Below are 27,612 nucleotides of genomic sequence, written 5' to 3' on the forward strand. Positions count from 1 at the left end.
TATGAAGCCAGTATACAGAGCACAAGTAGGACAGATGATCTGACAGCCCCTTCCTTCATGAGGCTGTCTGCTCTGCCACCACCTCCCTGGAGCCCGGAGCACAGCCAGCCCCACCGCGCACAGCTGCACAGGCGATGAGGCTGCCTCTGCCTGTGATCTCCCACAGCATAGCCCACAGGCTCGCAGCAGCACCAGGCAGCATCAAGGCCATGACTTCAAAGGTCTGCTCCTGAAAAAAGGGCACAGAGCCAAGGTTTTTATTAGAAAAGAAGATATATTACATTTCAGTACTTTGGAAATCAAGCTTTATTCAAGAGTGATTGTGAGTCTTAGAGCAGTCCTTAAAGGCTTCAGGCCAGCTTGTGCAGGGAGACTTCAGCAGGTGAAGATGGTGAGATTGGGTTAGCTCAGGGGGTCCTGGCTCGTAGTCTCCAGGTAATCCTGTATGCTTCTAGCAAGAGATTCACTGTGTGGGAACATCGTCTGCTTCAGACACGAAACCAGGTACAAAGGGAAGGGTCTGAAAGAGAAGGCAGCGTTGCTGCAGCAAGGACTGCAGCATTCCCTTGCCATGCTCTGACGAGGAAGTTCGCTCCCTGTGCGCTGTGCAGAGCCCCCCAGCTCTGCCCCTAGCCTCTGCGCTCCCATTTGGCACATGTCAGCTCTTTTGTGCTCTGGGGAGTCCCCGCAGAGCCACAGCCCATGGTTTCTCCCACAGCAATGTGTCTGAGAAACTTCCCCCTGCATCTGAGCTGTGGGTGCAGGCTAGCAGGAGCTGCGCTAAACCATCCACGCAGTTTTAAACAGGCTGTGCTGCTGGAGCTCTCACGTGGCCAGTTGAGATCCCCCCCCCCTTCCCCCTACACACCTTCTCTGCCCTTCCTGCTGCCCATCCTCTCCAGGGGGGCTGTGGGACGACTTCTGCCAGCGAGCAGCCGCCTCCTGCTTTCGGTTCAGTTTCCACAAGGTCTGCACCAGGTAAGAGGCAGCAGTTGGGTCACCTGCAAGACACAAAGGGGAATTTCAGCCCTTAGCAGAGGAGGAGCAGGTCCTAAGCACTGCTGTGGTTTGCAGGGTGTTGCAAAAGAAGCTTAGAAGCCAGAGGAGGGATGTGAGCATGAGGAGAGGTGTCATAATGGGGAGGAGACCATCCTGGTTGCATCACTGGCTCTAATTAACTCTGGGGCTGGCAGCCAAGGCAGATGGCATTAGCCCTGCAGCACAGCCAGCCACACCTCTGTTTGGACACAGGTTAGGGTTTTCCTTGCAGGCAGGTCTGCACCCTGAAAGGTGTGGAGCCTCAGTCAGGACTGGGACCGGCAGGTTTGGTAGATCCTGGTGAAGCTCACAGCCCTGCAGCATGTCAGCACAGCTGGAACACTAAACAGGGCAGGTCACCCCTGGGAGCAGCACTAACCATGCCTCAGCTGTGCTTAGAACATGTACAGCTCCCCGTTCTGCTCCCCTCTCCCCAACAGGCCTCTGCACTTGGCCTGTAGACTGCTAGGCATGGATGTGCTGCTTCCTAGGATAAAGCCAGACTCCAGCTCCTCTGTTTTGGGAAAGCAGACCCTGTCTGGGAGAAAGCTGGCTGTGCCAAGCTAGGGTTTGGGCAGGAAGAAGAGAGATTTCCAAGCAGGGCAGGGTTATGATACACTCCTCTGACAACAGTTTTGGTCTGCTTCTCCAGGGCAGTGAGCTGACCAGGCCCCAGAGAAGCATCTCAAGTATGTAATATCACTAGTAGCCTTACTGTAGTCCCTGACATACAGGTAAGTGTGGTCTAAAGCATAAGGCCTTTCTGCTGAAGGCAGCAAAGCAGCCTAGGACAAATTACTGGAAAATCGCTTCTGTTCCTCACCAGAATGACCCTCTTACCTGGTGAGATCTGCAAGCCGTGCTGGAAATCCAACAAGGCTTCCTTGTGCCTCCCCAGCTCCAGGAACTGCATACCTCGCCCAGTGAGAGAGAGAAACCTGATCTTCTGGAGCACCTCCACTTCTGGCAGGGGATCCTCTGGCACAGAAAGACACACACACCTGGAGACAGCATTCTCCAGACATTCCCTCCCTTGTTCCAGCAGGCTGAGCCAGGTTAGCAGTCAGGACAGGCAATTTACTTGGGCTGCTCATCTTCCAGCTCCACAAACCACCAGTGGCAGAGCTCAGCCTCTCCGCCAGGCCAGAAGAGGCCAGGAGGTGGCTGGGGGCACGTGAAGACGGCCCTTACATTGGTACATTACATAGCTGTGGTGAACAGTGACCTGGGCAGCAGCCTGGCCTTTGGCTGCCCACCTACACAGCTGGTACAGATCCCTTCTCTGAAATCTGGATTGGAGAAGCTTCCCAGTTCACAGCCCATTTAACTGTAACCTAGAAGGCTGGGAAGGAGGCAGAGCCGAGGTCAAACCCTGCTCCAATCAACCCAGTCTCTTCAGAGGCTCCAGTGTGCCACTGAGCTCAGCACACATGGGACAAGTGCCTCCTGCCACAGGTGACACTGGGCCTGGCACCTTGCTCCTGCCAAGCTCATGGATCCCAACCCAGCCAAGCCCCACACAGCTCCCAGCTGTGCAGCGTCCTACCTGCTGGTTCCACACCAAACCCACAAAGCTGGACTCGACAGAGATCGCCAAGGCACCTGTGGGTGGGAGGACAAAGGAGCTTCATGGTACCACTACTGGGCTGAGAAGCCAGCTGCAAGTTGTCAGGCCAGCGCCTGCACCCTGCCAGCTGTTGCTGCCTGCTGGGGAGGCCTCTTCTCCCAGTGACGCTGTCACCTGCTGAATTGCGTTATTGCCTCCTTGCTCTTGCCCATTTTGGCCCACGCCCAGCCCTGGTGCAGGTATCCAGCTGCTCTCCAGGCAAGGCAGCAGAGACTCTCCTTCTTCTGGGACAGGAGGCCACCTGTCAGCCCTGCCCCTGGCGATGGGCACTCTGGTTCCTTCACTTGAAACACCCGTAGGATGAGGCGAGTTGTCCGGCTGATGACCTCCTCACACACAGTTATGGCGTCCTCATGCCTCCCAGCCTGCTCCAAGGCAGATGCTGCTTCCAGGAACACCACGGGGATCCTGGGCAGAGCTGAGCTACTATTTAAGGGCACCTGGTGAACAAAAGTGATATCAGTGCTCAGATACAGAACTGCAGAGCACCCAGCCAAGCAGAATGACTCCACACTTACTGGGAACCGGGAGCTGCTGCCCAGCAAAGCTCATACCCACTCCCACAGACACTGGAGCCTGTCAGAGGAGGCAGACACTGAAGTATAATCAAGGCAGCAGATCCCTATTCTTGAAGTGAAGGACATCCAAAGCCAGGCCGACAGCTGCTCCCCACAGGGAAGGGGAAGCTGTTTCTCCACCACTTGGTCTCTGGTGTGAATCCAAGGGCACCCATGCCACAGGTCAGAGGTGCCAGCCCCCACCTCCCGTCCTTCACATCTCAAACTAGACACTGAAACTTAAGAGTCCAGGGGTGACACCTGGGCCCAGGCCTTTGCACAGGGATCCAAACCTCATCTACCAAGTCACCAAGGGAGCTCTCCACCAGGACACCTACCTGCTGCTGCAGCCCCTCCTGAAGCAGAGCCAAAAAATCCAGGTAATGTTCCACTGCATCAGCCACCCTGCAACAGGGACAGGACATGTGGTGGAAGGAGCAGAGGGACCCCAAGAAGTTCCAGCAGCCAGACAGAACCTGGATCACCAGCCTATAGACTCTGCCTGCAACACACTCGCTCTGATCATGATACCCTTGCTTTGAGCAGACCTACAACAGCAGCTGAACTGCACGATTTCCAGGAGCACAGAGAAAATGGCAAAGCCCAAACAAGCAGCATGTTGCAAGCAGACCAGAGGCACTGTTACCTCCCTTCCTGGAGACACCGCTGTGCCAGCAGGTACTTCACTTCAGAGGGATGGCGATGGCAAAGGAGAGAAGCTAGTATTGGTGTGTGGACCAGAAGCTCTATTCTGATTAGGAAATACGGACTACAGGAAGCAGCTGCTGGAGGGTTTTTTTCCAGAGCCTGTGAAACAGGAACAGAAAATATGGTCAACACAACGCAGGCCAAGTCCCAAGCAGCTGCAACCACTGGCCATTTCCGGCACCTGGAGATGCGCCAAGACAAGGCACTGCACTTCATAAGCACAGCTATGCTGTTCTCACTTGCTACAGCACAGCCACTTCCAGGAAAAGCAACCGGGACCACACAGGGACAGGCAGACTTTTGATCTCCACCCACCATCAGGAGATTTGCAAGATCACCCAGATCACTTGAGGTTTTTATTTCAGTGTTCTCCGAGCTGCCTGGAGTGCCATCTCCAATTGCAGCCACAGACCTAGTTAGACCAGATTTCAGGCCATTTGTAACTACAGACCCCTCTCCACAGCTGAGTTTGTCTTACAGATTTCAAACAGCTGACAAGCTAACCTGGTGTCTACCACTGTGACCTGCTCATCCCAGGCAGACTAAGGTTGCTATGGCTAATGCACACCCCCTCACAGCCACAATCTGCCCTTTAAAGGCCTCTTTACTGTTAGATACTTTATTGAAAGACTGATAGCTTCTGACCTGAGAGCATAACCTCTTCTCCCAAGCCACCAAAAACATGAACTCAGACCCAAAGGTCTTGCCACATCCAACTGCCAGGTGCTGAGCAGGAATTCTAGATCTTTATGGGCTCCTTCCTGCCCACTGCTTGAAGGCACCACCATGGCTGGATTGCTATGGTCTATTCTGGGGAGCCCTCCAGGGTCAAACAGCCCCTCAGAAGGCAGGAGCCTGCTTAAAGCTTTGTGCAGGCTCTTATGGGCAAAAATAACCCAGTACAGGAAGCAGACAAACCTCATAGAGCAGAGCCAGGGCCTGCAGCTCCACGTCGGTCTCCCCCAGCTCATGGTACACCTCTGCCGCGTGGGACAGGGCGGGAAGGCACTGGAAGTCTACCTGGAGGGCCCGTTTCAGGTGCTGAAGGGCTGTTTGAGGCTTGCCCTAGTTAGATGGGAAAAGGTATATGTTGCAAGGGCATCTTGCTGACTTCTTTACTGTTTGGTGGGATCCAGATCCCTGCTCTGCTTCCCCAGTGATCCCCACTAAGCAAGGGCAGCGCTTTAGCCAAAGGCAGCGCTCCTCAGGCTGCTTTAGAGCTTCTCTGCAGCAACCATTTGCACTCAGCCAAAATCCCTCCCTGGATTTTGCAGCTGTCCAAGGAGGCTGGGGCCACAAGGGCAACTTCTTCTCAAGACTTTACCTTTCTGCAGCACCCTAGGACCACACAGAGGCAGTGTAAGACATCAGCCTGAGCCTCCCCACCCTGCTCTAGGCTGTGTTTCCCCCCTCCCCGCTGACAGCCGTTACCATTCGTTGAGCACAGCAGCCGAGACAGGTATAGATCTGGGCCAGGACTCTCTTGGAGCAGAATCCTCCTGCAGCCTCCTGAAGGAGGGAGAGGGCAGTGGTGAAGTTCCCAGCCTCCAGCTCCTGCAGCCCTAGGACAGACCCAAAATCTCAGCTCTGTGGCTCCCCTTCCCACCCTTCCCCAAGCAAGCATACATGCCCTTTTCTTCCCAATGTCATAGGTACCCATCCAATCCCTTTCACACCCAGCAATGCAGAGCAGGACGGTGCCAAGCTGCCATCTTTGGTTTGATGGTGTTGCAAGAGAACAAGTCACGCTATGGAAACGTCCACCAGAAATAACAGCAATTTCCAAACCCAGATACCAAAATGCCTGCCTTGGCCCAGAACAAGGACAGAGGTAGGTGCTGGGAAGGTCCACCTGCACATTCATCCACAGTGGTGATGGTGCAGATGGGGAAACACACACAGACTCTCAGAAAGACTTTTTCCATCACCTTTAGGCTATTTCCCAGCAGGACGCTTTAGGATATTAATACACGAATATTTATTATGAATGGTATTTGCTTTTTCAGGCTTCTGTTTGAGGCTGCTCTCACATGCCTACTTCACATTCACATCTGCCACCTCCCTGCTGGAAGTACTATTGCCACCCTAAAGGTTTTTGAAAGGTCTGTGGGCAGGAGCTCCCACCCTCCCTCCTTGCAGGAAGGCCCCCGTGTCAGCCTGAGCACAGTGAGGCAGTGCTGGCTTCACCCAGCACTGCTGGGGTTGTTAGGACAGTCACCAAGGGAAAACCACGAGCTGGATAAGATCAATCACCTGTTACAAAGCTGCGTAACAGCTTTGGTGGCTCTTGCAGCTCTGTCATTTGACAGGAACAATGTGCTTGCAACAAGGCAGGTGCCAGAAGACAGAAAGAAGAAAGGAAAATCCTCATAAGTCCCCTGCCAGCCTTCCACTTCATACAAAATCACTGCAGAGCCCAGACACCCACCTAAAGCCACAGGCAGGCAGAGGAACCCTGTGACAGTGAAGAAAGGCTTAGCTGAGGAAAAAGCAGAGAAGCTCTTTGAATACTAAACAGCAAAGCTGACACCCAGAAGCTCAGCCCAGACTCTCTTCCAAAGGAACAACCCAGAAAAGCCCAAGGGATGGCTTGCTTGGGGAGAGAAACCAGGATAAGGGCAGGGAGAGCGGGTCCTAGGACAGGAGCGCAGTGGGAGGCTGTCCTGGCATGAGCACCTCCTCTACACAAACCTTGCAAGAAGGCCACTGCGGTGCAGAGGATCTCTTTCAAGTGCCTGGTGCTCTGTACAAGGGGCAGGGAGGCCCCCTCAGTAGGTGCTTGCCATGCCTTAAGCAGAGAGAGGAGTTTGTTCTCGTCCTTGCTGCAGTGAGCTCTTCCTGGGTCCTGTAAACACAGAGAGCAGAGAGAGCAGGGAATGCTGAAAGGAAACAGGAAACACTGACCCCAGGGCATAAGGAAACGGAGCTCCCACCAAACACTTTGACAGTGCTCTCTATGCTGGGGAGCAATGTCCTACCACCCCCTCACTTCAACTACAATCCCCTCACCACAGTGATTCCTGCCTAGCCCAGGGCAGCACCTCCCCACCTCAGAGCCAGATGCACCTCGAGGGGCTCCTGGCAAGACAGATCCAAGTGCTGTTGGAGGGCATTTGAAAAACTGTGATGCCTCACCAGCCTCACAACCAGCACAGAAGGTTCCTCTGCATCGCACTGCTTGCAGAGGCTGCAAGTCTACCTGCAGCCCCCTTCCAGCCTGCCCAAATCTCCTGTCTCCCACCTTGAGGTCCAGGGCCTGGACAGGCAGGAGATATCCTGGGACTCATTAACACACTCAGGGCCACAAGGCTATGCTGGGATGCCAGAGAGAGGGTTACTTACACTGTCTGGGCAGCACTGATGGGTTCAGGTTTCCAAATGTCACAGCAATGTTTTAAAGAGTAGGGTTTATGACAAACACAGTATTTATGTCAGTTCTGCCTCCTTTACCAAACCTGTAGGTATTTATATCTGCACATACTCCGGTGCAGGTATCTGTGAGCTCTGCAGCATCCGCCTGTGCCCAGTTACCTCAGTGTTGCTCAGGAGCCTGAAGAGGCCAGCAACGCTTCCCAGGCGGCTGGCTGCCAGCCACCATGCTGCTTGCAGGGCCCTCAGATGTTGCAGAGGTGCCTGCAGCTCCTTCACGGTTACCTCCTGCAGCACTTTCTGCCACAGCTCCTCAGTGCTAAGGTCCTGGCCACAGGCCCCACAAGCCTCCAGAACTGAAAAAACAAAACAAAAAAACCATGAGACAACAAGTTGGTGCCCTCTAACAGACGCCCTCCCAAGAGGGAGATTGAAAGTCTCAGGCAAGCACGAGCTCCTTGTAATAAGGGATGGAAGGGGGTTACAGTGCTGTCCCAGCCTCAGTAGCCTGGAAACCAAGCTCTCAGACAGTGGAGTTAACAGCAGCATGCTCAGGAGACAACATGCAGTTCAGAGCTACTACTCCAGCTCTGCCAGTCCTCCTGAGGCCATCTGCCCCTGGGCAAGCATGTGCCAACACTGCAGATCCCTGTCTGACCTGCAGCCTGTTTTGGTGTGTTTTCTTTGAAGCCAGCACACCATAATTACAGAAAACACCAGTTTTCTACTGTCATTGAAACTTTACTAGAGACTTGGCACCTCACGCCTCAAAAACTCTCATTTTCCTTAAAACCTCTGGCCCATCCCTGCAAGGAGCAGCAGGTAGGCAGCCAGGCAGCTGCACATTGTCCCTGGCCACAAGCTACCCCATGTCCTGCGCTTCCCACAAAGCCAGGCTTCCCTGCTCACAGACACCCCCACCCCCAGCACACCTCCCAAGAGGAGAGAATGCTACCATCGACCCAAGGAGCCTTGTACAGAGAATGACCTCCTTACCCCTGAGGAGCCCCTGGCGTATTCCTTCTGCTTCTCCTTTGATGGCAGACTCAGAAGCTCCCACAGTAAAAAGCAGGGAGTTGCAGAGGACGGTAAGCTCCAGAGGCAGGGTGGGGAGGGCAGCCGGCAGCCCTGTGATCACAACCAACCAAACAAGAAATTGAGCTGGCTAGGAAAAAACCAGCAACTATCCATGCTAAGGTGTCATGACCCACCTCTGTGACAAGAGAAGTGCCCTGGCAAGTAATTTCTTTTGTTGTTGTGGTGAGGTTTAATAGCCTGGGGACTGCAGTATGAAGAGAGACAGCAGGTGTCACCTCTCCAGGTGCTTTGGACATCCATTCCCCAGCTATGCAGGTGCTGCAGTCCTCCAGGACTGAGATTTTTCAGCTCTCCCAAAAGAGCATCAATAGCCTACCCTCTTCCAACACACATCCATCCTTTTGCACAGAAGTCCCACACTGCATCTCTCTTCCCCTCCCTTGCATCAGGCTTCCTTTATACCACAATTGTGGCAGAGAGCCCCTTCTCCAGTTTCCTAGGACAAAGGTTGTCTCTCTTTTTCCAGAAACCCCACAGCTCTGCCCATATAGCCCAGCAAGATTAGCTAGAGGTTGGGGCTGGGTCATAATCCCTTTGGAAGCCCAGTTCAGTTTAGGGCAGCGGGGAACATTTCACCCTCCTCCGTTCCAAAGTTTGCTTCCAGCACTGTGCTACCAGAGCTGCAGCCAGGTAAACACCAGTGCTCAGGAAATGGTGCTTCTGTGCCCACCTGCTTTGGGTCCAAGACAGCAGTGGGACAGAGGGTGATGGCAAAGTTGACTAAAAACTCCCAAATTCTTGAACTGTGATTTAGTGCTTAATCATATGTGCACAGAGTTTAGGTCAAGCTGACCTTGTAGAGTCGTCAAGAATGACGAATAAAGGGACTTCTAATCAAGGGAGTCAGCTTTGGGAGAGACAAAACAAAGAACATCCTATCTTCATGACGCAAATCACACATGCTTAGACTAAGTTTGTGTTACATTCTGATTAGTCAGCTGTTACGGTTTTTAGCCTTGCCCTAGAAATCAACTAGCCTTACAGTGATACTAAAAGTCACACCCTCTAAGGCAGGGGTCCTCAAACTGTTTAAACAGGGGGCTGGCACGCGGATGAAGTGGCAGGCAGTCATCTGCGGCTGCTTGGTTTCCCCCCCAAGCCCCAGCGGGGGGGGGGGGGGGGGGGGGGGGGGCGGATTGAGGACCCTGGGGGGTCCGTATCCTGCCCGCGGGCCGTAGTTTGAGGACCCCTGCTCTAAGGGAAAGATCTAGGCCCACCAAGAGACCCTTTCTCAGGAAGCATGTGTAGTAGTAAGGCAAGTTAGGTAATGGCTATGTAAGTGTGTAGCAAATCATCATTCTGGACCCACCCTCCGGGCAGGGAAAGCGCGATAGGATTTCGCAGCGATATTTGTAACTTTGATTGCCCTACGCTGTTTGCTAGCACCCAGACTTGCGCAACTCTGTAAGAACAACTCACACCCGTCCCAGCATGTAAGACTGGCTTGTCGGCACACTGGGAACGGACCGGTATTTTAGAGACGACAGCAAGGCCCGGGGCAGGGCGGCCTCTGGCGACGGCGCCGCCACTCACCCCGCATCCTCCGGAGCAGCTGCCCGAAGCCAGCCCGCTGCTGCCGCACCTCCTGCGCCGCCGTTTCGCCGTGCCCCGCGCTCCACGCCGCCTACAAAGGAGACATTCACCCGCCGGCCTGACCACCGGGCCCCGACACCGCTCCCCCACCCCGCGCCGCGGCCGACGGGCAGGCCGCGGCCTAACGCCAGGCGGCAGCGTTCCCGCGGCTACCGCCAGCGGAGGCGGCGCGGCCCCGCAGAGGCAGCCCCGAGGCCGAGGGAGGGGAGATGGGCCGCACCCGCCAGCGCTCGGCCCGGGCCCGGTTCTCGGCGGCCCAGGCCCGCAGGCAGCCCGGCTCCGGGGACAGCCCGCGCCGCCGCTTCATGGCGCCCGCCGCCCGCCCCGCCGTCCCTCCCGCCTGCCCGCCGATTGGCCGGCGCCCGCCGCCGCGATTGGCCGGCAGGACGGAGCGGATACGGCGGTCGCCAAGGCAACAGCCAAGCGTGGAGAGGGCGTGGCCAGCCGCTGTCCCGCCAAAAAGGTGGCGGCCGAGCACGGCCAAACTTCGGCGATAGGCGAAGCCGCCGGCTGCCGTGGGGGGTAACCCGGGCCGCGTCTGGGCGGGTGTCTCGCCTGCCCGCGGCCCGCACCGAGGGTGCGAAGGAGGAAACGACCACCGTCCACTTTGGATCTCACTGTTTTATTTGCAGATATCTCTTTTGCAGCCACCCGGAGCCCCGCGCTACCCTGACAGCAAATATACCCTGTCCCAGGATTCATTAATTAGTAATTTCATAACGAAGTGACCCCTCCCAGGCTGCCTCCGACGCACCGGGCACGGCGCAGCCCCCGTCGCGCCAGGTCAGCCACAGCCCAGCCCTGCAAGCGGAGGTGCCAAGGGCCACCGTGGCAGCCCAGGAACGTAGCTGTTGGGTGAATGAGTGCTGCCAACTTCCCTGTTTGGGGGTTGTCTTTTTTTAAGGAAAAAAGGCTCTACTTCCTAGCAGAGACTCCAGCATCACTCCCACCTTCCAGGTATAGCTGTTGAATGGGAACAAAAGCGTTAACAGGCAGAGATGTAGAGACACCCAGGGAAGTGTAGCACCAGACTGCAATGCAGAGCTCCCAAATTGCTTTCCCAAACTGGGTCCATCCCCAATATTTGTTTTTTTCCCAAACAGGGTATTGAGGCACAGAGAGGTTTATAACAAAAAATAAAACAATCTCACTCCCAGCCAAGTGGCGAGCCAAGTTAGAGCTCAGAGAAGACAGCAGTGCTCCACAGCCCAGCTCCCGCACCTCGGCACTGCTGCTTCCCAAGGGGAAGACGAGACGTGTGCACTGAGAATGTGACTGTGCTGTGCCATAAATAACCGGCCTGAAGCATTGAGGGAAGAACAGAGACAGGACAGAGAACTGGGTGTGGGAATGGAGACAGACCAAGCCGTGCTCTCCCTGAAGCAATGCCATCCCTCAGAATGGCTGTGCGGGCAATGCCAGCCACATGGATCAGAGCGGGCAGATGCTCTGGAACAGCCACAACCTTTCGCAGTGGTGGTGGCTTTCAGTCGCCGTTTTCCAGGTGGCACAAACAAGACAATTCCACCCCTGCCCCATGCCAAGGCCACGGCACACATTGCCCCACCACTGGTCTGAGCTAGGTGTTTCCCAGCAGAGCTCTCCCCTGGCCAGAGGGACAGGGCACTGGGCAGAAGCCCTGCCAAGGAGCACACACACCGTGCTTGCAAAAGCCCAAGTGCAGCAGGTTTGTGGAGTGCAGCATGGACACCACCCTGCTGAGCATGACACATCCCCTGTCACACTCAGCCAAAGGTCACTGGGACCAGAAACAAACTGCTTGGAATAACTGCCCCAGGAGAGACAAGTAGGCTCCAGTGACAACCTCAGTAGGGGAATGTAGGGCAGAGCCTGCTCACCAGCATGCCAGGTTTCCCAAAGAGCCTTGGTTTGGACCAGCAGGCACCTTCCTCTGTGTGGATAACTGGCTAGCTGAAAAGGGTCACATAGTCCAGCTGGCTGGACAAAAATGCACATTGCTCTCAGCTTATGTGAAGTAAAGCAAAAATACACTGTCTTTGGCTGTTCTTGTTACACAATATCAGGAAGATCGCGGTGGGAAAAGAATGTTGCAGGTGGGAACAGATAACTACAGAAGAGAAACTAGGGGCGGGCTTGGTATTTGGGCAACTAACCAATAATGAGCTTAAATTTTGTAATATGTATGAGCTAATTATAACAAGGCATAAAAGGTGACTGTAAGGGACAATAAACGAAGTCTGCTGATCACTCATATTGAGTGACTGTGTCTTCCCTCCGTCGCAACACCTCTGGACACTCTCTGGGGCTTTAAAGCAGCAACCACAGCCATGTCTGCTCTAGCATCAGCCGCACATCCTGCTTCCAGGGTTGCCAAGCCTTGGGCCAACGTTAACTGTCACACCCAGCACACGCGGGAGAACAGGAGCCAAACAATCAGCTTGAGGGCAGCTGGGGAAGACTGTCAAAGATTAAAAAAGTCAAAGAAAGCAAGAAAGAGCATCTCCAGTCCTTGGAAAACTCATCTTGAACTTAAATTCTTTGGTGTAGTAGCCAGTCTGCCTTGGCTGAGCAGCTAGCATTCCTTGGCATCTCTGCAGTGACAAGAATGTACCTGCAGCTTTGTTACTGCAGGTTTTGTTTAGCCTCCAGCAAGGCAAGCATGCATATTTTCATGGCGCTCCAGCTCTGCTGTCCCCTCTGCTCCACCCTGGCCTCTCAGGGCTGTGAACCTACAGCCCTAGCAGGAAGGCAGAGGAGTGATATGGAGGGATGAGGAGAGGATGCCCAAGTGCTGGCTGAGCAGTCCAACCATGAACAATAGGCAGGGGAAGGCTCAGCAGCATTATGGTGGCTGCTGAAATAACAACTGCTCCCAGAGATGGGAGAGGAGGAAGCCCAAGGGCCTGGGTGGCCGCTGCAAGGACATCAGGGGCCAGCTCTACAGCCTTAGTGACCATAAGGATTTCTGCCAGCACAACTATATTCAGGCAGCAAGCTCCTGACCAGATTCTGAAGTTACAAGACCTACTTGGGCTCCGGCCTTGGGGTTTAGCAATGTGTGCTATATAGACTATCATCACATTAAATGAAAATTCAGTGGGTAGCTAACTCCATCCCCTTCCTCCTCTCTGCACCAATGCACCCCTCATCCATCAGCACGGCCCCCTCAGCACCGAGAACCATATGGCCACAAGGAGTCAGCAAATAACCCATTTTAAAGGGTGGGACTGCCTAAGCCCATCTAATTCTGGATTGATGCATTCCTTCCGCCTCAGTTTCCCCCACTGCATGCTGCTACTCCTTGCCTTGCACTAGCAGTGGTGTGCATGCATCTACGTGGCAACGCAGCCCTGGGAGTCATACCATCTACAAACCAGTCCGTGGTTGTGTCAGGTGAAGTTAAGCAGGACAAGCCCCCAGGGCAGGGGAGATGAAAGGCTGAGGTGGGAGACCACAGCCAGCAGGCCAGGGGAGGTCCCACAAAGGAAATGCAAAATTAGAGCAGTTTAAGACTCCCTGGAATTGCACCCCATCACCTGAGCAAGCATTTTGCAGGGGTAAAATACCAAACTAAACCTGCCTTCAAGGGCCGTTTTCCACAGTGACTGGGCATTGGGCGTAACAGCAAGAACTGAAAGCGATGAGAGAGATGACGAGACACTTTCCCCATGACTCTCCAGGGCAGATGAGATGAAAAGGCTTGAGTTACGCCAGCAGTCTGCAGTGAGCAACTCAAACAGGGGCTATCATGGTGCATAACTTAAAAAACAAATGGGATCAGAACAAAAATCAACGCAGGAATCATAGACAAGCAGTCCTCAGCTCTTTCCAGAGGGGAAAGAGACAAAAGGTTTCATAGCACCAAGTAATGCCACACAGTGGTTCAGGGCAGTAAGGAATGCCAGATCCCATCAAAACTGCAGAGGGAACTTTGATGGGATATGGCCAGGCACCATGGTCATGTCCTCTACCCCTGCCCCTAAAGAAAGAAATACGATGTCTCCTGACCGTCAGCATCCAAGGGTGGGTTTGGCGTAGCTCACTTGCAGCTTGAAGTCCCACACAGAACACCAAGGTGAAAAGGGAGACAAGCACCATATACGGGATCACAAATGCCATCAGCTGCAGTGCCTGACGTCCCTTCAAGCTGACATAACCCCCAGCACGTGCACAGACACCAGTGAACTAAGCCACCTCCCAGAAGAGTTGTTGCCCACTCAGGGCTTTCCAGCAGCAGCTCCCAGGCACCGCAGCTCACACCACTCCTGCAGTTGGGACAGCTGCTCCAGCCTCCCCTTTTGTCCTGACCAGACTCAAAATGGGGATGACCTGATGTTCTGTCACTATATCCTGCTGCATCTCAACTGTTCACAATCAACAGCCAGAATCCAGCAGCACACAAAGACACGGGGAGCCCCAGCTGCTACAGCCCAGTCCACGGGGACAAACAGGCTGAGATCATGAGTGGAGAATTTCTTGCCCATAGACACAGCTCTCCCTGCTACCACCCCCTCAACAAATACGCCTGCTTCAGGCTGTACAAGGCAGCCCAGAGTGCTCCCTACTGCCCTTCACAGGGCTGAGGAAGACCAGGAAAACGTGAGTGAGGCAGGAGGGGCCTCACTACAGAGCAACCAGTTGACTTTACAGAGGAGCAGCTGCTACCAAGACCCCAGGAACCATCTGCATGCATAACCATGTGTACTTTGATTCCAGCATGAAAACTGAGCACGTGGAGAGAAGTGGTGGCTGCAGGACCTTCGCTCTTCTCCCATCCTCATCTCCACTCCTCAGCAGGCCCCTTCCCATCAGTCACTGTCTCTGCACAGGCAAGGTGATGCCCTGCCAGCCACTGAAGCCAACCAACTGCACAGTGGGGACAGTTGTCAGGAAAGCAGCAGCAAGACATCTGTTTGGTGTTTCTCCAGAGGAGCACTTCAGGACTCCCGCTTCTTGGGCTCCTGCAGCAGAGTCCTCCTGCTGCCACAAACGCCCAGTGAGAGCTCTGACCTCCACTTCTGAGAAACACCACCGCAATAAGCGGGGAACGGTTGGCTCCAGTCCTTTTGTGCAGCGCTGAGGCAGGGAGCTGGGGATAATCCCTGACTGCTGTCGGCAGGCACTCGTTGCTGGTGGCTGATGTATCCCTCCCAGCCTGAGGGAAGCCAGGAAACAACCACAGCCTTGGCCAACAAGCAGGTCAGGTTCCCCATGTCTCCAATGCTACCTGAGCTGAAGCTGGCTGAACCAGGTGCTGACAGCACAGTCCACACGCATCACCAGAGAGATCCCCAGCAGGAGACAGATGCTGCTCACCATGAAGCCCAGCGACTCAAAGAGGAACCTGCAGGCACAACAGATGCAGTAAGGATATCACAGCCAGCATGCCCTGGCCTGGCGAAGGCAAGCTGCTACCCTCACACCCAGCAGACAGATCTTCCTGACAGTGAGAGGCTGGTAGCATCCCAGATCCTAAAACTTGAATTACAGTCACTCGCCAGCAGCTGCTGCCTGCAACGTAGAAGCCAAGCACACCTCTGCTTCAGAGGTTGTTCAGGACAACATCCAGGTAGGATTTTGAGTCCCTCAGAGGCTGAGGCCACCCTACACACCTACTAGCTCAGAGGTTTGCTAGTTTAGCATTTCTGCGTTTATCGTTTCTGGTCTGGTATCCCTACCTTTGGCTCTCTGCCCTGAACATTCCTAGCTTCCAGGTGAGCTCTGTACGTACTTAGAAATCAAGATAAGGAGAAACTTCCAGGTTCTAGCTCAAGTCCAGCTTCTGAACTTGAAGCAGGAATTAGTTAACGACACTCCTACAGCCTCTACTACATAAGAAGTCTGAAGATCGACCACAGTGTCTCTTCCAACATTACTGTCTATGAACTCTAGTCAAAATGTCAGTGGTATGAACCCTAACCCACCATCAGAGCAACTCCTGGGACTTACTTTGGGGCAAAGACCTTCCAGACCATGAGGTGCCTCCTGAGGATCATAGCTGCACAAACACAGGCCAGAAGCTGTGGAGGAGATCAGGAAAAAACAAGTTACAAGTGACTCTGGAGAGACCTCCTGGGCACTAGGTTCACATCTGAAGGTGGTACTAAACTGCACACACCTGAGATGCTGGTACAGCACACACCAGAAATAAGCATCCCAAACAGGATTCCTTTCCATCATGTCCTAAAGTCAGGACACACAGGCAGCTTGGGATATATGCAGGCTTTCCTGGGGTCAGGCTGGGACAGCACAGAGGAGGGCTCACACTGTGGCTAACCTGACCCAATATTTCACTGAGCGGAGCACTCCTGCCTTCCGGCTGCGGGGCCTGCCCCGTCCCTTGCACCCTCTGTGGTCTGACCACAGGAGAATGATTTCAAGGGCTAAACCCCAGAAAGTTACTAGCTTCTTCCACGGGATTAAATTTCTGGTGTTTCGCTCCCTGTATCACCACAGCACAGGATCAGATGGAAATCACAGCTGGTGCAAAATAGAAGGCATGGTTGGGAAAAGGGGGAGCAGAATTACAACCATGCAGTTTCTGAAGAGGTGTTCCTACTCTGGATCGATGGGTATGAAAAGCAGTCTAACCTGTACTTCAGCTTCCATGCTGGAGCTCTCCCAAAGCACAGAGCAAATGGCATGGCTGAGAAGAGGACCTGTGCAGCTGCTCTTCCACCTGCAACTAGGCATATTACCCCAGGGCCTGTCTGAGCCCTGGTGGACCCCCTTCTCTCATCAAAGTGCCCTACGGCTCTCACAGCACCCCTACTTCCTCTAGACAGTCTTCCCACAGCCATCCTGCCTCTGTCCGTACCTGCGTCCCAAGGACAAAGAGGTACTTCAGCCCCAGCTGCAGCAGAGCAGTGGAGAACTTCTCTGGGGACTCCCGCAGCCTCATCTCCATCATGTGCTCCTCTACCTCCTGCAGCTCCTCCCGGGACTCCTTCTTGGGCTTCTTCCTCTGCGAGTTGGGCATCTCACACACAAAGGGCCAAAGCAGGAGCAGAGGGCAGCCAACTACCTCAAGGACAAAGGCACATGAAATTACTGGAGCCCAGGAGGTGAGGAGCAGTCTAGGCTCTGCCATCATGCCCTGGACATGCAGGAAGCATATACCCCAGCTCCAGTTTGCTGGTCAGGCACAACTGCATGGAGGCTGCAGGCCACGGGCAGCTCTGTGGCACCAGAAAGGGACAGCAAGGATGCTGCTGTTCAGCTGGTGCCGGAGCTCATCGCCTCATGCTCGGCCTGCAGGCCTCCAGACAAGGCAAAGAAAGCAGTGAGCCCTGTCTGCTCAGGCTCAACAGCCCAGGAAGAAATCGATTTACCTGCAAAGAGGATATGGGAGGCAAAGGTGTTGGCGCCCACCAGGACAGCAGGCAGGAGTTTCGTGCTGTGGTCAAGGTGAAAACCCACAAATGCTGCATTCCAGTGGATAGCAGGGAAGATGGGCTGGTGGCCTGTGGAATAGAAGAACTGGGAAGCAGCAAGGAGCCAGGAGATGACTGCATACCAGGGCACTGAAAAAGGCTCTGAGAGATAAAAAAATTAGAGACAGGTATCAGCACCAGGGAACAAGACAGGTCCACAATCGAAAAGAGCCTACTGACTTCTCTTCCAGGTTCCCTTTCCACACTCTGTCTTTTGAGAGACAGAAACCAGTCAGGGTCCCACCACAGACAGACTGAGGGGCCAGGCATTCCGTCTGCTGCCTGCCCTGCTACTGGACTCTGTCAACAGCAGTGAGGTCTGGTGGCTGTGAGCAGCCCAGGCAGAATGGATGGGTATAATAGAGCCCCCTTCCCTAAGGGACTCCCCCACCACCTCCTCCTCCTCTTCCTCCTCCCACTTTACATCCCTGCTGCACACACCTGTCTCCTACTAGAGAATTTAAGCAACTCTAAAATAAAGCTAGGAGGATCCCCTGAGGATCAGTGCATTGCCATTCCCCAAAAGCAGCACATGGACCCTGCCTCTCCCACTGGACATAAAACAAGCTTGCTGCAGATGACGCCCACACTGCATATCCAGAGGAAGCTCTACTGAGCCCTGACTCACCAGCATCTCCAGCAAGGCCTCTGGCACGCGTGTGGATGTGCAGCAGCACAAAAGCCTCCAGGAAGAGGAGCAGGAAGGCGAGACTCAGCCGTTCACTGTGCAGAAGCATCAAGAGGAAGCCCAGCAGGGTGAGCGCTATGACCAGGGCTGCCGAGTAGACGCTGCCCAGCCCATAGGCTGCAATGGTGGCCCTGCAGTTACCCCGCTCCAGGCAGCTCTTCTGAGACTCCTGCATCCTCTTGTAGATCTGAGGGATGACGTGGAGGAAGTTGACTTCAGAGCCGGGAACCCCCAGGTAGGGAGTGACGATGGATCCTGCTGACTCCCGTGTGTCCTTCGCGAACACTGTCATGGGATTGCACAGCAGGAGCAGCAGCCCCACGGATGCTAGTCCATAGACAGCCCATGGAAAGGCAACAACTGCCACCTGCACCAGCTCCTGCAGCTTCCCAAGAGAGTCATCAGCACTGGAGGCAACGGCCCAGTAGCAGGCAATGCAGAGGACCACCAGTGGGAAACCCCAGCGCACGAAGAGCACAAGGGGGTCCGAGCTGTTCAGGTTGCCGTAGCGCCGCAGCCAGCTCCGCACTGCATAGACCAGCCCAGCCAGCAAGGCAACACACAGGAGGTAGAAGAGATTCTTGGCTCGCGTGTTTCTCAGGCTGGCAAGGGGGGAGAGGAAAAGAGAAGGCCGACACTGAAGGATTTCTTCGCGGCACTGGTGGAAGAAACCAGAGAGGCGCACACAGACCAGAAGCATGGCCACGAGGCACAGCAGGTACCAGATCTCTCTCCGATAAGAAGAAAAACCAAGGAGCTGCTGCTTGGGGCCTTCTGGCACAGTCAGGCGACCATCCCAGTGGAGCTTCCCTACTAGCAACATCACCAGCGAGGCCAGCAGGAATGGGGCCACCCTGGCCTCAGCCACGACAAAGCTATCAGAGAACATAGCTCCGCAGCGGAAGAGCAGAATGCCCATGGGGAAGGCCAGCCCCAGCCACTCTCGCAGCCTCTGCCTCAGGCCAATGCTGGCCAAGGGTGGCTGACTGCCCGCCAAACGGGCTCGCTTGGGATGCCGGCCCCACCAGTGCCAAAAAAAACCCAGCTGAGAAGCAGCGGCTGCCCATGATGACATCAGGAGGAGATCCAGCCCCTCCTGGGTGAAGGCATGGGCCAGCCCAAGCAGAACAGTTACCACGAGGCCCCAAAGCAGCGGGTACAGGAGGCAGCTGCGATAGAAACAGTCCGATGATGCAGCCAGCTCTGAGGCCACATAGCAGAGCAAGCAGGAAGCAGCAATAAGGGTGCAGCCTCCCACCATACGCAGGGGATGGAAGCGGGCCCAAGACTGGGTGCACACAGCCCGTGCCTCCCGCAGGTAGAGCTGGAAGCGACTGATGAGGCTTCCCAGCCTGGACTCCAGTTCCGGAGGCACCAGTGTTGACCCCTGCACCTGGGCCAAGAGCTGACTGTGCTCCTCCACAGCGCTGGAGAAGAGCTCCTGCAGGTGCTGGAGCTGCTCTGCTGGCAGGTCCTGAGCCACCAGCGAGTAGGAGTGCAGGAAGCGGTCCACCTATGGGAGAGGGGACACTGGGTCAGACAGCGGCACTGGGACCACTGGGAACGGGATTCATTGCCTCGCACAGCCCCTTCAGAATGGAAACAGCCTCAGTCTGCCAACCCCTGCCAGGACAGACCTGTCCCCAGCCACATAACCCAGGGCTGGTCACTTAAATCCAGGATGTGACTTGCAGGAAACACAATCCCTCTGCCAAACCCCTCTCAAGTGATGTATCCATCCTGACAGCCACACTGACTCCTCTCAGTTCTTCACCTGCAGGTGTATGCCTGGTAATGCTGTGTATCAGTAAGAACTTCTACACAGAGTTTTTGGTAACAATAAGGCAAACAAGCCCCCAGAAGTCTGAGTCATTACTACCTATTAATCTGCACCCCATGTTGACTTTTACATTGTTTGTCTGAGGACAGACAGCTTATAGTTGATCAGATCAAATTGCTCCCCCTTCTTCAATACAGGCACATTAACCCACTGTACCATAAGCTAAGGACAGCTCACTCTGCTTTCCACTTCAAGAGGACAGGAACAGAGGCAGCTATGATCCCAAAAGTTGTAAAAAAAGTCTTACCAGGGCATTAACAGGGCAGGGCACCCATACAAACATCCAGCCGCTCAGCAGTGTAGGTCTGCTCAAACACTGAAACATCCCAACACCTTCACATACTTCCCAGCTGCCTCAGAGCACAGACAGAATCAGTCTGCCCCTACCCATGAATGGCAAACATAGGCACCAGCTCTCCCACAGGCCTGCACAATTTTCCTGGTGTGCAAAAGCTTCTTCACCACCAACACGATCGAGCCAGAAAACTCCTCAGACAAATGAGTGCAAATATTTAAACAGGCAGGATTGGATAACACTAATTCCTAACAGAAGATGATCGATATTCTTGGTGACTAACAAGACAGTAACGTACACTACACTATCATCTTTAAATGACAAAGCACTCTGCTGCTCTATAAATACACAGCAGAGATGCTGAACACTTCCGCCCTCCCATCAGCGATCATATCCACTCCAGCTCCTCACTGCCTTGCACCAGTGGTGTCCAACTGTCACCAAAGAACTGGCTGGGGGCTGCAGGAGTTATTGTTGTGCTCCTAGCAATCCAAGGGTCCCTCAAAGGCAGACCAGCACTTAGCTGAGACACATGTTGCAATGCATGTGGCAAATCTGGTTCTGGACCATGAGATCCACCGAGCCACAACAGATGGCCCTCATGCCCTCCATGGAGGCTCTGGCTCGCCCTGGTAGATGGCCTGCTCCATTGCCTGGGCTTCTTTTATACCTGGTATAGTCACTCTCATTCAAGATTTGTCCTTCAGAAATTAGGGTTCTGTATTTTGTTGCACTTGGTATAAACTGTTCCTTCTCTACTCCACTTCACTGGCACCTGTTAAATGATGATTCTTTTACTCAGTCATTCATTACTGTTTTCCTTCTGCCACTGGTCTAGAACTAGAATAGTTCTTTAGCTAACACTTTCTCTTTCAAAACTGAAGCAGCATCGAAACATCCATTTGTACTCCTGAATCTCCATTAACAAGACTTGCCCCTAGCCGTCTTCAGCCTTGAGGAACCAGCCTCCCTGCCAGACTCTCCAGTCACCAAATCCACCTGTCTGGGACCAACCCTCACCCTGAAGTGAATACCACCTTCCCAGCCAGTATTTTACACACTGCAGCACTCAACATCTAGCACTAAACAGGTAACTCTCATTTCTCTTTTGAGAAAATGATGCAACCTTTTACTGGAGTAAACACTGCAAAGGAGGTAACTCTTCAAAATAAGTTCCCCACGAAGACAACACCTTGCCACCACGTCACCTCCACCAAACAGAAGAGGCTTGTGCTTAAAATGCCATTCCTTCTCCTCTCCAGTTCAATGGGGAGGCCTACCTGCTTGGCGTTGATGTGATAGACCGAGAGCTGCTGCAAGGCTGCAGACACAGCATCGCCATCCCCGGAGAACAGCTCAGCCATCACCTCCCCGATGTTACTGTAGGGGATGGGCACACCCAGGAGCAGGGCCACAGTGGGCACCAGGTTCACCTGGGCAACAGCCTCGGGCTCCTGGAGAGGGAAAAATTGGAAATTTGGAAAGAACACAGCAACATGGCTTTTCACTGGGACTAGAGGATGATGGGGAAGACTTTCCTCTTCAGAGGAGAATATGGGTGAGCCAGGAGTGGGAAAATGCAGGGGAAGGCAGCGGCACAGCTCTGCCCTCCCTAAGCGCCCTGTGGAGGGGAGGATGCTTGCTGGGAGCTGCAGGTCCTTAGGTATGCCCCTGGCTGCTTAACAGCTCACCGGGCCCTACTCAAACACCCTTCACAGCTGGAGGGGCCTGAACATGGGTCCCAAACACTTTGGTTACCAGCACCCCATGTCAGTTTTTCCATTGTTCTCTCCAGAAAGGTGACAGACTCCTCACCTCCTCTCAGTCTAAATGACCCCAATGGAACTGTTACTCTCTAACCCCAGGACACATTTTCCACCCTGAATGCCACCTCAAGCAGTGACAGCTAAGGATCAGCTCCTTCTCACCTCTGGAGGGCCCGTGCCAAACAGGGGCGTTCTGCTGTACACAAACAGCGCTGCGTTCACTTCCTTCTCGCTGTCACCGCCGTGGTCTCCAGTGTCTGTCATACCATGATCCCCAGCCACCAGAAGAAGGGTGTCATTCCCCAGGTGATCTACCAAGGATCTGTCACCCGAGATAAGGAAGGTCAACTCCTACCTGGGCAGAGGCCCAAACAGCCCAGGTGGGAGAGGGCATGTCCCCACCAAGCCTGCCTGCACCACAGAGGTGAAGCCCACAAAAGGATCTGAGCAAAACCAAGTGCTGACACAGAGCTGTAACAACTGAGCCAGGTACTAAGGCAATGGATGCTTTACAACCAAAATGAAAATTCTAAGCCTTGAGACAGAGTGGACTGCTCTTGCTTAGGTCCCCAGTGAATGGTGGCTGGTTCCTCTATGCCTCCAGGGATCTTGACAAAATGCAATTCAGAAGAACAGTTCCCAACAGGAATGCATTTTAGGCTGCATCTATTTGGGTCTTGTATACTGCATCATGTTGTGTGAGCTGTCTCCGGCTTTTATGGAAAAAAAGAGGGGACTTGCCCCTGAAGAACACATTAGGTATGACACAATATGCACTCTCAGGTGCAGCAGGGGCAAGTTACCCACTCCTTCTAGCAGCAAGAATTAAAGCAGTCCTAACTAGGAGTCAAAAGCCACAGCATTTTGGGCTGAGGCACAGCTGTGTGGATTTCTGGATCCCATTCTGCCCTCTGACACAAAGGTGCAACTCATGGGCCTGTGCAGTAAATGCATCATTCCCTAGCCAGGGTCCTCCAAGTGCTTCTCAAACAGACCTCAGTGTGAAAATCTCCCTTTTAAAGATGAAAAGAGTGAGGCTCAGTACTCCAGCTGCACCATCACCTGATGGTTTGGCTGAGAAACAAGGCCCCAAGACCTGAAGACAGCCTTACCTCTGAAACCAAACCTCTTGTGAACATGGGTCTATGCAACCGAGACCACCCCATAGCTGAGGCTTCAGCTGCTGCTGACCAAAGCCATTCTCCATTTTAACAGGCACAGTAAAAGTCCCGTTGCTCTCTGCATCTGTAAACTCCCTGGGAAGACCCCACCAGCCTGGGTCAAGGAAGAGGCCAGCTGGCAACCCCGCAACTGCCGCACTAATCACCTGAGCATCTCATTCATCTGGGTGAGCTTCTTAGCCATTTCAGGATGGTCAGGTCCATGTTTGTGCCCACAGTGGTCCACGCCGAGGAAGTGAGCAATCAGCATGTCCCATTCACCACTGTCCACTGCAGAACAAGAGCAGCCTTATCACACACACACTAACCCGGGATTCAGGCATGGGCTCTACATCTGGATCGTCTTGCCAGAGCTTTCTGGTTGCCTCTGGAAACTGCTGTTTCTCCCCCTCCTGCCATTGTCGCTCCTAACTCTCAAGTGGACAGTGCAGGTTTTAAAAGAAGCACACTCCTGGATTGCTGGTGCCTGGGTACAATGCCATGGGAAGCTCAATGCCCATAAGTGCCCCAGTATCCATGTTTTTTGTCCACCACTCCTCAGGAGGGGAATGGCTCAATGTCACCCAAGTCACTTTGAAATACCCTTAACTCAAACTGCCACAAACTGAGTGTGTATAAGTATATAAACTTATAAAGTATATAATGCTATTATTGCCCCAGCCAAGCCCCCAGGTTTATATACCCAGCATGACACCCCATGGTATGGAACACCCCTTTGGCTGGTTCAGCTCGGCTGTCCTTGCTGTGTCCCCTCCCAGTTCCCTGTGCCCCTCCAGCCCTCTCGCTGGCAGGGCCCGAGAAACTGAAAAGTCCTTGACTCAGTATACACCCAGCAATAACTAAAAACATCAGTGTGTCATCAACATTGTTCTGACATCAGCCAAAACACAGCGCTGTATGAGCTACTGAGAAGAAAGTTAACTCCACCCTAGCCAAAATCAGGACACTGAGCTAAACCAAGGGGACGCTCAGGAAAAGGAGAACCCAGAACTACAGTCCTCTAGAGATATTTCATGTCAGACTCATCAATGTGCCCCTCTGCATCCAACCTAGGCCATGTGCCTGGCACACCAACGCTGTCCCTAGCTAGGGAGTTACCTGGGCCTCTCCCCTCTGCTTCAGGGCCTCAACACCTAAAAATCGACATATCTGGAGTTAAAATGATGAACTGCAGCTCTCCCACAGGGCATAAGGACTTCCCCCTGAAGGGCCACTGCGCTCTTGATTCACTTTGATTCACACAGATAAAACAAAGAGCACTCCCCTTGGTCCCAGGACCGCAGAACAATCTGAAATCACCTAGAACTCAGAAACCAATCTCACAATTCACCTTCTTCTGACAGCTGGGAGCCAATGACCCTCTGCTGAGAGCAACATTGTGCCCCAGCCTCCCAAGCGGGTAGCTGCGCTGTTGTGTATTTCCCAGAGCACTGTGTGCCCCTGCACAGACACGTGTCAAAGTTAAGCTGCTCCTCTGGCTCCATCCTGGCAGCGTATTTCTAGGACAGATATTGAAGTCTAACCTCGTCCCATCAAGTTGCACTCTCTCCTAAACAGAGGAAAGGCATTTACAGAAACAGTTCACAGGCTCCAAAAGCTGGCTTATCTGTGGAAATGCAGCTAGAGCACTGTAATCCCTGTGCAGCAGTGTGTGACTGCCCAGAGCCACTTCATAACAGAAAGAACTCTTTGGTCCTACCCCAAACTTGCAGTAGGACCCCCACAAAACATATGGGCTATTCAGGCCCTGGGGAAAGAGCTGCTTACCAGTTGGATAGAGATGTTGCAGGATCCCATCATCCACAGTGTGAAGATCCTTCACATTAAAAGATGGGAAGAAATACGAGCGGAAGAACTTCTTGGGGAAGAGTCCTTCCCAAGTGTCATCACCCATGAAGACCACTCTTCTTCCTAATTCAGCAAGAAAGGAATTAATGACAGCAGGGAGCCCACATGAGTCATGCTGTTACTCTCACTACAGCAAAGAGCCTGGGCAGGTCCAGGTCAGGGTCTAGAACTCTGGCTCCTTTCCAACCCACACTCAAGAGCAACCTAAAATTAAAATGACCATGTGGCTGTAAATGAGTTTGAATACAGGGAAAGACCAGCCCTGTTTCTAAGCCCACAGGTCCTGTCCCCCTCCGAACCCACCTGCACAACATCACGACTTATCTTTGACCTCTGACATGTCACCCCAGCAGAAAGACCAGTGAGTTGAACAGGCGAGGAAGCAGGCAGGTACCCACTTCACTACAGCACTTAGGAAGATGCAGCACAAAGCAGACGAACCTTTGCCCAAGGCCTGCAACCCCACTGTAAAACACAAGGCAGCAGACTGGCTGCTGACAGGGGCTGAGGAGAATCTGTGAGTCCTGGGTTCTGTTTTTTTAACACGATGGTGGGTCTTCACAAGCAGAAAGGAGAAGGCAAAAGCACTGACACTTCCCACCACCCTCACTCTGCTTGTCCTGCCTGCTGGCAGGCAGCTCTCCATGTTTCCACAAAGCCTCTCCAGCCTGCAAGCAGGAACTGTTTCTTCCGAGGCTGCTGCTCTGGCATAGGGTGTACCAGTGTTTTGCACCTCAGTTGATTTACCACATTTGCCCACCCTGTCACACTCAGTGGAGCAGACAACCCCATCACACTAACTCATCCCAGGTACTGGTATGTGTGCCACTCTAAGCCCTGGAACGAAACACCTCTGGGTAACACAAGACTGCATCCTGTCCCCTTCTCTTCACTCCATTGTCCTCGTCCCAGCCAAAGAAGCCCTTTTCTGCAGCACTAAGCACACCCCAGCAGCACCAAACCACAGAGGAAATGTGACGAGGTCTCTGCCAAACAGTTGCAGGCAGCTGGCCAGGCAGGCTTGCTGCCTGAGTGACAGCCCCGCAGTACACCTGGCACCAGCTCCTCCCTCGTCATGTGTCTCACCTGAGCGCAAACATGGACACAACTGACTGCCCTTGGCTTCAGGAAGCCATTCCTGGTGGTGACCTTGTGACATCACCGTCAGTGCAATCACTTTCATCTGCTTCCTCGTCATCTTTGAAGACACTGAAGATGAAGCCATGGTCCCAGCTACTTCTTACTCCCAGTATAAGATGAAGAAACCCTACCTGTCTGACAGCTCTGCCTGAGGTAATTTTCATCTGAGTAGGGCAAAAGAATTGTCTGACAGGGTGGATGTGTTGTAAGCAGTTCCCTTCCCAGTGAAAGAGGAATGAGAGTGCCATGTGAGCACTGATCAGTAGCTTGCACATGCTTGGCCCCGTGGGACACTGCCCCTGCCCGCCTACCGTTCTGCACCAGCTGCGCCAGCAGGTTGTCCTCCTGGATTGCGTAGGTGGCAAAGTTGCTGCCCACATCGATGAAAGTGGGCAGCGAACCGGTGGTGAGGCCCTTGATGCGCTGCATGGTGGCAGTGGGGGGGTCGGCTCGGAAGCGGTACAGGCGGGCATGGCGCGGCTGGGAGGTTGCAAGGTGGTGCAGAAAACTCAGCTTGTTCTCATAGGGCAGCGGGCTGGCCTTGGCTGGATTAAAACGTGCAAACTCGAAACTGAGGGCATCGATGATGACAAGCACGGCCTTGGAAAAGCGCTGGGGTGCCCAACAGGAGCCCAGCGGGAGGCTCTGCCTCTCCCAAGGCGGTGGCACCAGCGGGTCCGAGCAGGAACTGCTGCTGGCGAGCTCGATCCGGGTGAGCAGGAACCCGCTCATGAAGAGCCCGATGCCGGCGAAGAACAGCAGGCACACCCAGGCCAGGAACAGCAGCACCGGCCACCGCTGCATCCTGGCGGGGGGACAGCAGGCTCGGCCGCCGCGCCGCCGCTGGGCTGGGCCCGACTCCGCACCCCGCCGCGGCCCGCACCCCTCCCCCGGCCGGACCCCCCCTCCCTTCCCCCCCCCCCCCTCCCGGGCTCGCCCTCGTGCCCCCCCTCCCCCCCCCGGCTGCCCTCGCAGCCCCTCACCCCCCGCCGCCCCCACAGGTCTCTCGGCCCCCCTAGCACCCCGTGCCGCACCCCCGGCCCCCCACCGCTCAGGGCCCCCTCGGCCCCCCGTGCCGCCCCCTCCCCTGCCTACCTGCGGCCGCCGAGCTCCAGCGCAGGCCGCCCCCGCCCCCCCGGAAGTGCCGCGCGTGGCCGCGCAGCGGCGCAGACAGCGGCTGGTGGGGGTAGCGCCCCCTGGCGGCCGGGAGTCGCACCACGCCCCCGCTTCTCTTGGAGGACCCCCACCTCGACACATGCTTTGCTTTAATTAATTAATTAACCGCCAGAGGCGTTTCTCCTCCGTGCGGCGTAAGCTACGAGGCGCTCGCTATAGAGACCCCGCCGTCACACACCACGGCGGCAGCTACTGGGAGGGCAAGGGGATGATGACAGGAGCTCACACCCCTGGAGAGGGGGGTGTCCCCACAAGGAGACGGGGGTCCCGGTT

The 27,612-nt window shown here is 54.4% G+C and overlaps 2 protein-coding genes across 5 annotated transcripts; both read right to left on the reverse strand.

The window, feature by feature from the left end:
* Nucleotides 1-288: 288 nt before the first annotated feature.
* FANCG (FA complementation group G) lies at nt 289-10,337 on the reverse strand. 2 transcript variants are annotated; one of them, XM_055699342.1, is made up of 14 exons: nt 10,211-10,337; nt 9,931-10,021; nt 8,296-8,427; nt 7,462-7,655; nt 6,622-6,775; nt 5,362-5,492; nt 4,849-4,995; nt 3,869-4,029; nt 3,561-3,627; nt 2,780-3,105; nt 2,585-2,640; nt 1,879-2,016; nt 869-1,001; nt 289-520 (listed from the first exon to the last, which is right to left on the reverse strand). In XM_055699342.1, exons 1-14 carry the CDS (start codon nt 10,295-10,297, stop codon nt 403-405), a joined length of 1,935 nt encoding a protein of 644 aa, XP_055555317.1. In that variant the 5' UTR covers nt 10,298-10,337; the 3' UTR covers nt 289-402. The 2 variants fall into 2 exon arrangements, with proteins under 2 accessions (XP_055555317.1, XP_055555318.1); XM_055699343.1 differs by lacking the exon at nt 289-520 and having other exon boundaries at nt 864-1,001; nt 1,879-2,014.
* Nucleotides 10,338-12,473: 2,136 nt separating this feature from the next.
* PIGO (phosphatidylinositol glycan anchor biosynthesis class O) lies at nt 12,474-27,306 on the reverse strand. Of its 3 annotated transcripts, XM_055699338.1 has the most exons (11): nt 27,259-27,306; nt 26,475-26,968; nt 24,943-25,086; nt 23,322-23,445; nt 22,157-22,316; nt 21,509-21,682; nt 18,034-19,606; nt 17,304-17,507; nt 16,790-16,992; nt 15,922-15,992; nt 12,474-15,316 (listed from the first exon to the last, which is right to left on the reverse strand). In XM_055699338.1, exons 2-11 carry the CDS (start codon nt 26,965-26,967, stop codon nt 15,196-15,198), a joined length of 3,267 nt encoding a protein of 1,088 aa, XP_055555313.1. In that variant the 5' UTR covers nt 26,968; nt 27,259-27,306; the 3' UTR covers nt 12,474-15,195. The 3 variants fall into 3 exon arrangements, with proteins under 3 accessions (XP_055555313.1, XP_055555315.1, XP_055555314.1); XM_055699340.1 differs by lacking the exons at nt 26,475-26,968; nt 27,259-27,306 and adding an exon at nt 24,506-24,724 and having other exon boundaries at nt 24,943-25,078; XM_055699339.1 differs by lacking the exons at nt 12,474-15,316; nt 15,922-15,992 and having other exon boundaries at nt 16,810-16,996.
* Nucleotides 27,307-27,612: the final 306 nt, after the last annotated feature.

This window comes from Falco cherrug, chromosome Z, assembly GCF_023634085.1.
Source record: "Falco cherrug isolate bFalChe1 chromosome Z, bFalChe1.pri, whole genome shotgun sequence".
NCBI lineage: Eukaryota > Metazoa > Chordata > Aves > Falconiformes > Falconidae > Falco > Falco cherrug.